Source organism: Strigops habroptila, chromosome 2 (assembly GCF_004027225.2).
Source record: "Strigops habroptila isolate Jane chromosome 2, bStrHab1.2.pri, whole genome shotgun sequence".
NCBI classification, from domain to species: Eukaryota; Metazoa; Chordata; class Aves; order Psittaciformes; family Psittacidae; genus Strigops; species Strigops habroptila.
This window is the reverse complement of record NC_044278.2, coordinates 58,608,730-58,621,357: the sequence shown is the minus strand read 5'-3', so window position 1 is coordinate 58,621,357 and position 12,628 is coordinate 58,608,730. Positions and strand designations below refer to the sequence as shown.

General features: G+C 43.6%; 1 protein-coding gene across 12 annotated transcripts in view; it reads right to left on the bottom strand.

The window, feature by feature from the left end:
- The window catches only part of MAP4K4 (mitogen-activated protein kinase kinase kinase kinase 4), a 166,484-nt gene that overhangs the window by 88,337 nt on the left and 65,519 nt on the right, over nt 1–12,628 (bottom strand). For all 12 annotated transcript variants that reach the window (XM_030471801.2, XM_030471811.2, XM_030471845.2 and 9 more), the window contains exon 3: nt 1,299–1,355. In XM_030471801.2, coding sequence (XP_030327661.1) covers nt 1,299–1,355 — 57 coding nt within the window. The remainder of the gene's footprint in view (nt 1–1,298; nt 1,356–12,628) is intronic.

Sequence of the window (12,628 nt, the reverse complement as noted above, 5' to 3'; positions counted from 1 at the left end):
AAGGCAGCCTTTGAAAATCTCCAGCTGAAAATTGATTTTTATCAGGCCATCTTACAAAGCAAGAATGTCTAGCTCTTGGCAGACACAACAGCTTAAGTTAGACAGCAGCAGTCACACTGCCCATCGATCACAAGGAGATTCAGAGATATGACTGAAGTCCTACCAGTTGACCTAACTCTGCCTTTTTGTTCTCCTCCCTCTCCTGCCTGTTTACCCACTACTCTTCAGCCACTTGCCTAAAAGCTTGTGTCCAAGGCCATTTTTACTTGCTGGCACCTATACACACACCAAACTGTAAAACGTTTTGCAGCAACACCCTTGTAGGAGTTTTGCTTGATATAACCAGCTTGCCAAAGCCCTCCTGCTCCGTACAATGCGCATGCATCAACATAATTTTTCCCCTAATACCTATATAGGATTGAGAGTTCAGAAAAATAAGATACTTGGTTTGAAGAGGCACAATCTCTCTTCAGCAGTGCAATATCAGTCAAGCATTGCAGATATCACACAGGAGGATCCCATTTGATTTTAAATCTGAAGCTGTTGTTAATTTGTGGATGTAACTCTAGAAAACACAAATGGAATCATAGGGAAAAACCCATGCTTTTCCTGATCTGTTTTGAAGACTTAATTTAAACTGACTGCTTTTTGAACAGCATAAACTGCAAGACATCTAAGGATTCAAGTATAGGCATATATTTTTTATTCCTTTGGCTGGGTTAATTTCCCGTCTTTCCCATCTAAATCTCTACAGTAAATCCCCCTGGGTCAGTTACAACTACTACTTTACACTGCTGAATTCTGCCAGCAATCTGCTCATTGTTCCTGCAGATGTTTCTGCTTTCAGACTTCTTGGAACTTTACTGGACCCACTCCTTTGAATAAACATATACCCTTTGCAGGCTGCAAATGTAGCTGTGAAACTACTGTCCTCTACGTCAAGCAGCCTCCTCACCTTCTTTTTGGGTACAAGCAAGATGCTACATTTAAGAGAAAAAAGTGGAAAGCAGGGAATCTGACTTTTTTCCCTTCTTCTGAGAAGTGTCTGAAAGGGGAGTATTATGTCTGCTCATATGTCCTGGGACCAGCCAAAGCAATCTGTGAAGAAGACCACAGGCCCCTGCACAGAAATCTCATAAAGGGCAGATAGGCTGGAGAGTTCAGGTCCTGCAAACAGAAAGCAAACATCCACATTCAAGGACTATGCCCTTCAAAATAAATAGAGGTAAGCCATATGCCATCTCTTATTGTTAAATTTTACCCATATTGTTAATAAAGTAGATTGTTCTTCTACTCACCTCAGTAACGTCCATGACTTTGATGGCTGCCAGCTGACCTGTCTTGACATGCCGACCCTGAGTAAGAGAGAGAAAAGTCAGCACCAGCATCTCACCCATCTCTTCAGCATATACAGAGCAAAACATTCAGATGAGAGGTCCAGACACTGGGTTTTCCCCAGCTGCACTGGACCCTTCTGATACTTCATATGAAAAACACCACTCTGGAAGGATTAAAAAAAGAAGTTTCTTTTTAAAATGTTCTTATACAAATCTTAGAACCCATTTATTTTTCTCCACATTGAAAGGATGATTACCAAGATTAAGCACAGACAGATTACATTCACAGTTTCCCTTCTGTTTACTTCGGCAGAGCTCATAGTCAGTAATGATAGTTTATTAACATGCTAGAATAGTTAAACTCCCCATATTGCATCTTTTATTGCCATGCACCAGCGCCTGGTACCTGGGTGACATATTACTAGGTAAATGCAAGCATGCTTAGGGGGTTGCAAAAGGACATTTCTCTTTGTTTTGGTCTTCACTAGTGAAAAAAAGTGAGTTTTCTTCAAGTAATGCATCAGACCTGCAATAGCTCTCTTCGCCTGTCTCACAATAGCTAGACAAGAACAAGACGTTGTCTCCTTTCAGCTACGCCACCATAAGGGTATGGTTTCTCAGTACAGCTGGAGCTGAATTAATAGATCCCAGCTCCTGCGGCGGGGAGCTCCAACCCTTCCTTTCCCTGCCTCCCTCCAGCCTCCTGTCACATATTTCTCCTGGGAGCACTGAGCTCCTTCTGGCACTCATCAGATCATATGATAAGCTGATTGAGATCACTAAAATGGCAGAAAGTTAACACAGAAAAAGCAAACTGCAGGGTGGGGTGGGGGACTGCAGATCAGGAAATTAAACTGGTTTGCTCTGCAGTCAGAGCAGAGCCAGAGCTGGCAGGAGGCAGAATGCACGGCTGGGAGGCAGGCAGCACCACAGGCCCCTCCAGCTCCAGCCATGGTCAGGCTCTAACTCGCCTCAGCTGACTCTGACAAAACCCTTTCTTTCTCCAGTATATTTTTACACGAGGTGGGGCCATATCAATTAGCTGTGCTGTATTTTTATTCCAAACATGCACTTAGAAATGGCCCTAGTATTGGTGTTACCCTGTTCTCCACTAACACCCAGCAGGCTGCCGCAAGACTGCCAGGCAAACAGCCTGGTCTCGCAACACCTTTCCCAAGCATCACCCCCAAAGGCTCCTCTCTGAACCAGTCATGCTCTCCAGCAAGAGGTGTGCCCACTACACTTCTTCACTTTTATCACAAATAATGATAAAAAACACAACAAAACATTTCCACTAAAGTCACAGTTCTTCTACCTTCTCACCAATTTTTAAGTTTCCTAGGCAGAAACTTACACATAGCATCCAGTATAGCTGATGGACATCAACAATATATTTTTTTCTTGGACTATGTGCTTTATCTCTTTACAGATTCTTTCAAGACTGGCACCCCAGAACTGAAGCACCCCAAACCAGTAGCCTCTTCGGAAAAATCTTGGCACCTTCACACGTTATGATGCCCTCCATGAAGGCAATGGCCAGGCATACTGCTGGTGCAGTAGAAAGGATGGAATGCTGCAGAATTCACAGCCTCCGCTTTCTTTCACAACTCTCACTGCGCTTCTCTCTCCCCTTATTAACCAATCCACATGCTTTCTATAAATAAATTACTGTACTCAGGCTTCTGCCGGCTCTGTAAACTCTCTTTATTGCATGCATTTCTTTTTACAGCTTGGTCTCAAGCTGGTTTCGATTCTGAAACAAAGTTAGGGTCGTAACATTTGTGCAGTAGCCAAGACAGACCTCACCTTGACCTTACTACTTCTTGAACCAAAGCCTTTCAGCAAGCCCAGGAGAGATGCAACTCCAATTTCCCACCCTGGACCTCTGCCTAATGACAAAAGCCTGTGGTCTTCCCCTCAGGACTTAACATCCCACCAAGGGAGGAGGGGAAAATGTTTTACACCAACGCGGAAAAAGCGCCTCCTCTCAGCTCTGCCCCTATTTGATTTTCCACAGCCCTGTGGAAGGAACTAAAAGGCCCAAGGACATAGGGAAGCACAGTCCGAGGTACAAGAAGAATATGCTAAAGATAAGTGAGGAATAAGGACATCTCAGAGGTAAAAAGCTTGCAACACTAAGGAGGACTGAGGGAGAAAAACCATTTTAAAAAACAGTAAAATATGGTTCACCATTCATTCTGCAGCAAAGCGGGGGTGCTAAAATGGTGGCAGAACATACTCCAAGCAAAAAAAAGTGGTACACGGAAGAACGAAGTAGCAAGACATCCACAGGATGCCACATATTTTATGGAAAGTTTGCTCTATTTGTCTTTTTAAATCTACGAACTACTGGTGGGCTTGCTATTTCCAGAGAGAAGCCTGAAGTTTCCCAGGGCTCAGCTTCACAGCTATTCTCAAGACGATGTTCCTCCCTGTGAGACTGGCCCACTCAAGATGACTAACGTGCATCAGCCCAACCATGCTTCCCCTGCAGCTTTATGAGATCCTGCTGGTGCCTCCACTAGCCCCTGTGAAAACCTGGGCCACGACAGCTATGGCAGAGCTCAGCGATTGCTCTTGTTTCACTTTGCTGTTTCTGCAGCAGGGATGGGAAAAGCTTCTCCATAACCCTCCTAAGGGACTGGAAAGCAAGGGAACTGCAGACTGTGGGAAGTGTGGGCTGCTCAGTATCCCAGGCCAAATTTAAACACCGGTCATTTCAGAATATTGTTTAAAATTATTCCAAATACCCTTTTCATAATGTATGGAGCATTCATACTCTAAGCATCTACAACGTGTATATGGGGGGTTGCATGACATTCATTTATGAGAGAAGTAAGAGGACATTTTGAAGCCACATTCTTTTCATTAAAAACATTTTTAGAGGGAGGGAGAAAGCAAATATCACAAGCATAACATAAGCATGAGCAGAGATTTTGTTTGTTTATCTGCTTAACAGCTCAAGAACAGACTTGTCAAACTATTAGCATGCTGCTATAATTTTGCTTGCAACATGAAATGGCTAAGCATTCCCATTTCAGAAGCTGATCTTCAGATTTTCTTAGCCAGCTTTTGCCTTGGAAAAATCTGTCTGCATTAAAAACAATAATAAAAACACAAAGTGGTTGAATGTAACAAAAGAACTACAGGAGTTGGAGATAGGAGAAACCCTCTGAACTCGGTCTCCTGGGATAAAGATTTATTCAAACCCAACTCCCAGGACACTTTATAAATGTGGTAACCATTAAGGCCCCATTCAGACACCATCACAGCAGCACCATCAGCTAACACTCCAGCAGGACAGCATTTTTCTTGCAGAATGAAGCCTCTGCTTTAGCACTGTCTGGAGTCGCGGCCCCTTGGGGTGTCCTGGGCTCACCCATCCCCAGGGCACTGCAGTGGTTCTTGCAGCTTTGTTTCTGGCAATTACCATCAGAGTATCTGAACAATGTCACCACCAGGTTGCAAAACACGACCCACGCTAACTGAAAACAGCAGTTTCTTAAAATATTGCTAGATACCAAATACCAGAGGCTGCGGATCACAAGGTAAGTGTTCCCTGGCCAGAAAGTTAAACGTGGATATGAAATATTCAACGAAGTTGATAGCAACCTAGATGCATCTTGTTAAGCTTAAGATGACTGTCTCCAGAGCCAATGGACTGAGGAGGCTGCAGAGATTGTGCTGCATAGTAGCAACAACAGGTAGTAAAGGCTTCGTCATCCAGAGATCAAGAGTTTGCCCCTTATCAAATCTCAGGGTAGGGGCCACAACAAACCATTGCTACTGTCAGCTAAGCCTGGCTCCCACCACCATGAAAAAGAGCCCACCAACACACTCCCTTCATTTAGACCACGTTAAGATCTTATCAGTCAAGATTTCCAAACTACTTGTCGTTTCTTATGCATCTTCCCTGCCTTTCTTTCCCTCTTTTCATTGATCTATTCATATTAAAGCACTTGTTAATCCTCCCAAGGAAGCAACATAAGAATATTTTTAAGACTGCTACTGCAACATTCTATTTTTAAATGGTCTGTTGGGATGAGCATGTCAATGCAGTTGAGCCTGCTGACCCCAAATTGTGTCCTGTTTCTTCTCATGAGGATGACAGAAAGTTCATGTACATACGGAGGGGTTTAAAATACAGCTCTTCTCATCAACACAGCAACACTGCAGCATTTAACTGGATCTTAAACTGAATCCACTACTTAAGCATATTCCCAGTCATGTCTGAAAGCAATATGCTGTTTATTTCTCATCTCAGTGGGCTTTAAGCATGTTGAAAAGCAGAGGGACAAGGGGAATCCTTGGTAGACTGCCAAGATCTGCAGAACATTATAAATTTCAAACCTACCCACACTCTCTAAGTCAGTTAATACACCTACTTCTTGCCTCTTTCTTTCTCTGCACACATTATTACTGTAAAATTTTTGTTTTGGAAAGGTTCAAAGGCAAGCGGTGTTATGTGCTGTTTTTCACAGTGCTTTTTCTTCCCCTAAGATGCCTTAATGTTATCAAAGAACTATGCAAATTAAGTGCAAAAGAAATCCTATCAGCTCATTTACCTCCTACCCCCCTGATTACCCAAGGTACGTATTCCACAGTAATGTAATTCTCCTACCAGCACAGTTTCCGGCCTGTGTATTAACGTGCCTTTTGGGGGATTGTTCCTGGAAGCTTGCTCTCCAGCTAAATGCCATGGAAGTAGAACATGGGGCAACATCACACATTAAGGAAGGAAGGCAGCCTGCATGACTCATGACTTGCAAGCTTGGATTATGCTGTGCACTGTACACAATTAAGTCTTTGGAAAAATTTCTCCAACCTCCCAAAATCCTGTGCTGACAGTTGTGGAAAGAAGAGCAACTAAGTTAAAAAAATAATCTACAAAGTCACATTTCAGTTTCTACAATGTACAAAGAAGCAGCAGGCTACATTTAAACATGCTATGGCCTGAAAACTCACCACGGTACCACCACTTAATAGTGCTGTACAGTGCCCCCATGCCAAAACTCACTTTTCAGTTTGCTTCTTATTTAGTTGACTCTAAACTCCTACCAGCCTGAGGCAATAGGCCATGGAGCAATACTCTGCTATTAGGTTGCACACACCAATGCAATAAATGATACCTTATTATTCCAATGCATGTTTACCATCAGCTCTTTTTGTCACTCACCAACACAGAAAGTTGCAGACCAACCAACTTTGCATTGTGAATACTTGGACTCTACAAGACATTTCTTCCAACTCCCCAGAAAGACTAGGTCTACCCTATGAAAAACAATGGAAGTAGTGCTTATGGAGGAAACGGAACATACCTTTTTGACAGGCAAAAAGACAGAATGGGGCAAAGTGAAAGCAACCTCCCCAGTTAAAAACAAATAATAAAATATAAAATGTTCTTAAGTAAAAAGTCTACCTAGTTGCATTTGTAGCCAAAATAATGCTGTTCCCACTGATAAAGCGTTCTGTAAGCTAAATCATAGGCTCCAGTGACGGAGATAAATTTGTAAAAAGAGAGATAATGTTTATCTGGAATGGAAGCTCTTCTAGAATAAAAATCAGCAAACAACCTCAGTACAAAAGCCTGGCAAATCACCGCAGAAACACATGAGAAGAAAAAAGGTCAACATTAATGTTCTTTCTTCCTGCTAGATGATTTTCTAAACCCAAACCAACCAGAAGCTATTAAAGACTCCCACTGTTTAAGACAAAGACAGGACAGGATTCTGTGTTTTCCCTCTGTCTCAACTCTTGACATCAAATGCCTGGAAAGCAGAACAGAAAACAACATACTCTCTATCCTGCTTTAGATATCCACAGGCTCACTAGCTGTCTATTGAAGAAATAATAATGACAATTTACTCATGCATAGTACTGAATTCTGTGAAGTATGAAAGACACAGTTATCATCAGTCCCGTACTTCCAGGGACAAAGTGAAAAGATGTTACCCGCTAGTACGGAAAAAGAGTTCCATGCACTCATTTTTTTACTTCAATTGCTAGTTTTGTGGTAGCCTTCCCACTACGAAAGATGCTGGATATACATTATCAGAGGAATTTCCTTCTCCCAAACAGCTCATTGCCTAAATAGGAAAAAGGAAAGGAAAAGAAGGAAAAAAAAAAAAAAAAAAAGGATGGTAGGAAAAACATGGCAGAAAGCCACAGTCTAAGTTTCCCAGGATCGCAATAGGTCAATGGCAGAACTCAAGAGCGAGGAGGCATTTCTGCCAACTCCCAGCACCCTACCCAGCAGTCCACTTCACCCCACCGATTAGCAGATGTTTTTGCCTGATGGGAGAGGACAGGAAGAGAACTGCAATGGCAGACAGTTCTCTCTCCACTTCACCTGGAAAACAGTGCCAATCTCCTGTAAGACCTTTGACAGATTTACTTAAGTGAGGCCTGACAGTTACGCCCATTTCAGTTCACAGCCACTGAGATATTTGACTGGGCAAAAGACGAGAAAAGACTGGCAAAAGAAGGGAATGTTGGAGGGAAAGGGGAGGGTAAGAGGTCTAGCAGTGGTACAGTTTAAGACTATGACTGGCCCTTCGTTACCCAGTCATCCCAATACCAGTCCATTCAGCCAACTGGGATTCCCCAAGGCTACACATTTCCTGGCTCAAATGGCACAAAACATTCCCTTGTCAAGTGGAACTCACAGATTTCTCTCTTCTTGCTCCCAAATACGGAGAGGGAAAGGTCTGCTGGCAACCCTGGCAGCAAGGCTGCAGTGTGTTTTTCCACAAGGCCTCAACTTTAAACCACTGAAAGTTTTTTTAAAGTTACATCTTGCTGAGATCTGCCCCTCCATCAGACACCCTAGCCATCACTTGGCTGCTGCATCAAGCTTTGCTGCCCTGCAAGCAGTCACCAAGAGCTTCCTGCCCCAGATTCAATGTTTCTTCTACAAGAACCCTCAACCTAACTGGCTTGAGTCCCCAGCCTGGAAAATACCCTCTTCAGGACCAATCCTTCCAGCCATCACCTGGCTATGCTCACATTTAGTAATTTTTTACTAAACACATAGTCACTAATTTTCTTTTATTAATGAGTGCCCACCTTCAGCCCTCTCCGAAAAGAGAAGGGCCTCTAACCTTATTATTGTTTGTACTTTTTTCTGTTTTTAAACATACATAGGAGATTTAGTTGGGACACTATGGAAAGACTCCAAAAAAAACCCAAACTAAAACAAAACAAAAGAATGAAACCAGATTAGAGGCATACCTTCCATGTGGACACAGTTGGCTCAGAATACATTTTGCTTCCTCTGGAAACATCAGCTAAAATCTGCTGTTTCCAATTCTCATTTAAATCAGTTCTTCGCCCTACCATAATGGCTTTACCAGTCACTAAATCCACCCCTCATAACAATGATTTGTCTCTTCGGACCTCCTGCAATGGTCTCTTATGCAGAACAATTTCTTTCTGGCAACTATAAATAAAAACAAGCCAGATGGAGAACATCAAGAGAAGAATTTATATCAAAATGATAAAACATATACTTGCAGATACAAAATGACACGGGCTACAGATACAGATGACTTCTTATTGTACACCTCAGCAGCCGCCAAACACCCTCCATCAGATCTCGGCCACTGACTGAAGGAGAGGAAGGTCTGGTTTGGTGGCATGGCCATTGCAAATCCCAGTATTTATCAGGTTGAAAGGGCCACCAAAAGTCTCCAGTGCAAGCAAGCCCTATGCTCATCAGATGCCACCCCACCACCACAACCACACAGTGCCACTGCAGATGCTTCTACCTCAGACCAAGTGCAGCCCAAACTGACCTGCCATGGTGGGTAAGGGCTTTGAAACAACACAGGTGCCTCCTCAGCTGGGAGAGACAGCAGACAAAGGGCGGAGTCTCCCAGTTGCTTCGACAGAGTGACATTGAAATAAACCTGGATGAAAGAAGCCCAGTGCTGCTTCTCTTTGTTTGTTTGCTTTTTAAATGAATTCATATTGACATTTAACTCATCACCCACAGATGTGCAAATCTGAGCTCTCCGACCGAAAGAAGCAATTTACACCTTGTGACCAAGGCCCTTTGCAAACCCAGGCAAGCCTGGACCCATTTCACTCCACTCACTGCCAAGGAGCTGCTGAGAAACCACCTCAGTGCTTTCTGAAAGAGGAGGAGAGTTGCCCCTGGCAAATTTAAGCATTGGGTACGTAGAAGTGCCACAAAACGCATAGTTCCCTTTGGGGGAAATAAAATAAAATCAAAACCATAGTTAGTCCATGCCCCTCCATGCAACAATGCTGTTGTAAGCAGCTTGCACTCTCTTGGAAGATGCTGTCAGAGGTCATACACCTCAAGAGAAGGAAAATCAAGCCCACCATATACCCTACCAGCCTTGTTGCATTCGACCTACTGCCAAAATGCACAGCTCTGAAAGACAGCAACGCCTACCCCAAGGCAGCAAGGGTGGCATCCAGCAGGTACAGACAGCATGCATTCAGCTACACTGCTTCGGGAGCCCGGCTGCCCTAGGAACCATCCCAAATGTCCACCAGCCTCCCAGAGAGCACCAGGAGGGGTATTAAATAGAAATCAGCAACTTCCTTAATTTCAAGTATACTAAACTGATGGGGGAACCATTTTAGAAGGTGCAAAACCTCACTGTAAATGCAAAAGACCTGGTGGGAGCGGAAGGGGAAAAGGAGAACAATTGGCTCCACTGCTTTTATTTCCCTTTTTGATATGTTTTGGGGTTTGCTGTTGTTGATTCAACCCACTGGACAAGAAGAAGCCCAACACACACACTACTACGTTCAGTTGACCCCACCAACAGAGTCTCACCTTTTGTCTAGCTGCACCGTGAGACACTAACAAACCCACTGTGTGGGGAGGACCTGAAGCTATCATTGGACAGCTTAATATTAACAAGGGGCAAGTGGAAGGAGAGCTATTTTCATTTGTACCATCCCACCAGAACAATACAGCCAAGCAGAGCAGGGAAGTCAGGCGGCGCAATAAGTTTTATTTCAACATGGTTAAAATCAAAGATATCACATCCACAACCTTTAAAAAAATTATAGAACATCAGTAGTAAAGAAAAGTTAAGGAAGTGTTAAATATACATTTTATATATGCATATATATGTATAAAAACAAATATATACATTCCAGTCCAACTGTCAGCACTTCTCCAGTGCTACAACACACAACAAAGGGCTGGAACTGTGTGGTTTATGGCTTTTTGCTTTTCCTACTGAGGGCAGACACTGACTGACAACCTCTTTCTTTACAAACATCATCAGTGACGCTTTCAGTTAGTCACATCTTCTCACCATTATGGACTAGGGAGCTATAATTTAACAGGCAGCAACAGCTGAAACTAAAATGCAACTTCTGGAGCACCAGATATGCTGAAAGGGTGCTACAAGAGGACACATTCTTACAAAGAATGGGGATCATGTTTTATACTGTGCCCCATATGTAAAAGCAAATTAAGAAATACTTTACCAACTTGTTTGCAAGATGCAAAACACACATTTAGCCTGAAGTTGTATGTATTTTAATTATACAAGGACTCGCAACAGGAGAATCTTTCCAGCATTTTTATCTTCTGATACCCTGCCAAGTACATCTGTGATTCTGAAGAAAAAAAACCCCACCTTGTCCTTGAGAAACTGGCACGTGGCCAGCGAGTGATCCGCAAACAGCTTTGTGTCCACACAAAACTATTTTCAAATACTGAGGCAGTATTTTCAGACCTCAAACTATTTCTGCTTCGTCAGCACAGGAGCCTGACTCAGAAATCCAAGCCTGTACTAACAACCCTTTCCTCACCAGCAACAAAACCCCAACCTCAGAGGTCGCTGGGCCCTTAATTTTTTAACTTAGCAGAAGAAGGACCAAACTGAACACCATTTCCTCTCAGTTGTACCTGGGTAGTATTTAAGCTGTGTTCCCAAACCTTGTAGCCAACGTGTTTATTATGTGAAAGGGCCACACGACAGAAAAGCCATTATGCAACTTACTCAACTCGCAGGTTAATCCATGGAAAAGGACAGCATTCATTAAGGAAATGGAGCCTGTGCATTCTCCAATTATTACTTTTTACCAAGTACTCAAGAACACACCAAGTGCCTCACAAAAGCTAGTCAAAACACATTCACCAGTCTTCAATAACACACTACGGGCTTTCACGGACCAAGTTGTGGCAAACAAAAAAGGAAAGAAATTCTTTTGGAGGACTTGTAAAGCAAGCCCATGGTGTTGCTGCCATTGCTGCTGGTCCCCACCTGCGCTGCTGCGTGCTCAGTGTACAGATATAATGTAGATTTAGCAAAAGTTATTTTGGTGCAAAGGATTTGTGAGATATCTTTCTACAGGAAGAGCCATCAGATCAATACCTGGCTCCGAGCCTTGTGTTACCGGCAGGATTTGGGGGGTTTTGATCACGGGTCAGTCTATGTGACACCAGGCCTGGTGAAGGATGGGGTACACCTGCCTCAAAGGGGGACAGGATCTTTGCACAGGAGTTTGCGGGGCTCATGGAAGGAGCTTTAAACTACATTTGAAGGGGGAAAGGGATAAAACCAGGCTCACTAGAGACAAGCCAGGGTGCACGACACCAATGCTGGAGGGACAACGTGCTACTGAGGTCCTTTGGTCTGCTGTCTCCATGGAGGTAGGGGATGAAGAGCCATGCGACAGCAAAGACACAAGAGTTATTGATGTGTCAGAAACCATGGAAGTGCCTGAGAATGCTCACATGGGAATTGCAGTTTCCCCCCCCCAAATGAAGTACATCTATGCCAATGCACACAGCATGGGCAACAAACAGGAGGAGCTGGAAGTCACTGTGCAGCTGCGGAAAAGTAGGGCATAGATGCCATCACAGAAACATGGTGGGATAACTTGCACAGCTGGAGTGCTGCTATGGATGGCTATAAACTCTTCAGAAGGGACAGGCAAGGAGGGAGAGACAGTGAGGCTGCCATGTATGTTAGGGACTATTTTGACTGTCTACAGCTTAATGATGGTGATGGTAGGGTTGAGTGTTTATGGATAAGAACCAGGGGGAAGGCCAACAAGACAGACATCATGGTGGGAATCTGTTACAGACCACCCAACCAGGATGAAGAGACAGATAAAATATTCTATAAGCATAGAAGTCTCGCAATCACTAGTCCTTGCTCTCAGGGGGACTTCAACTTACCAGACGTCTGCTGGAAATACAACACAGCAGAGAGGAAACAGTCCAGGACATTCCTGGAGTGTGTGTAAGATAACTTCCTGACACCACTGGTGTGGGAGCCAACTAGGGAAGGCAC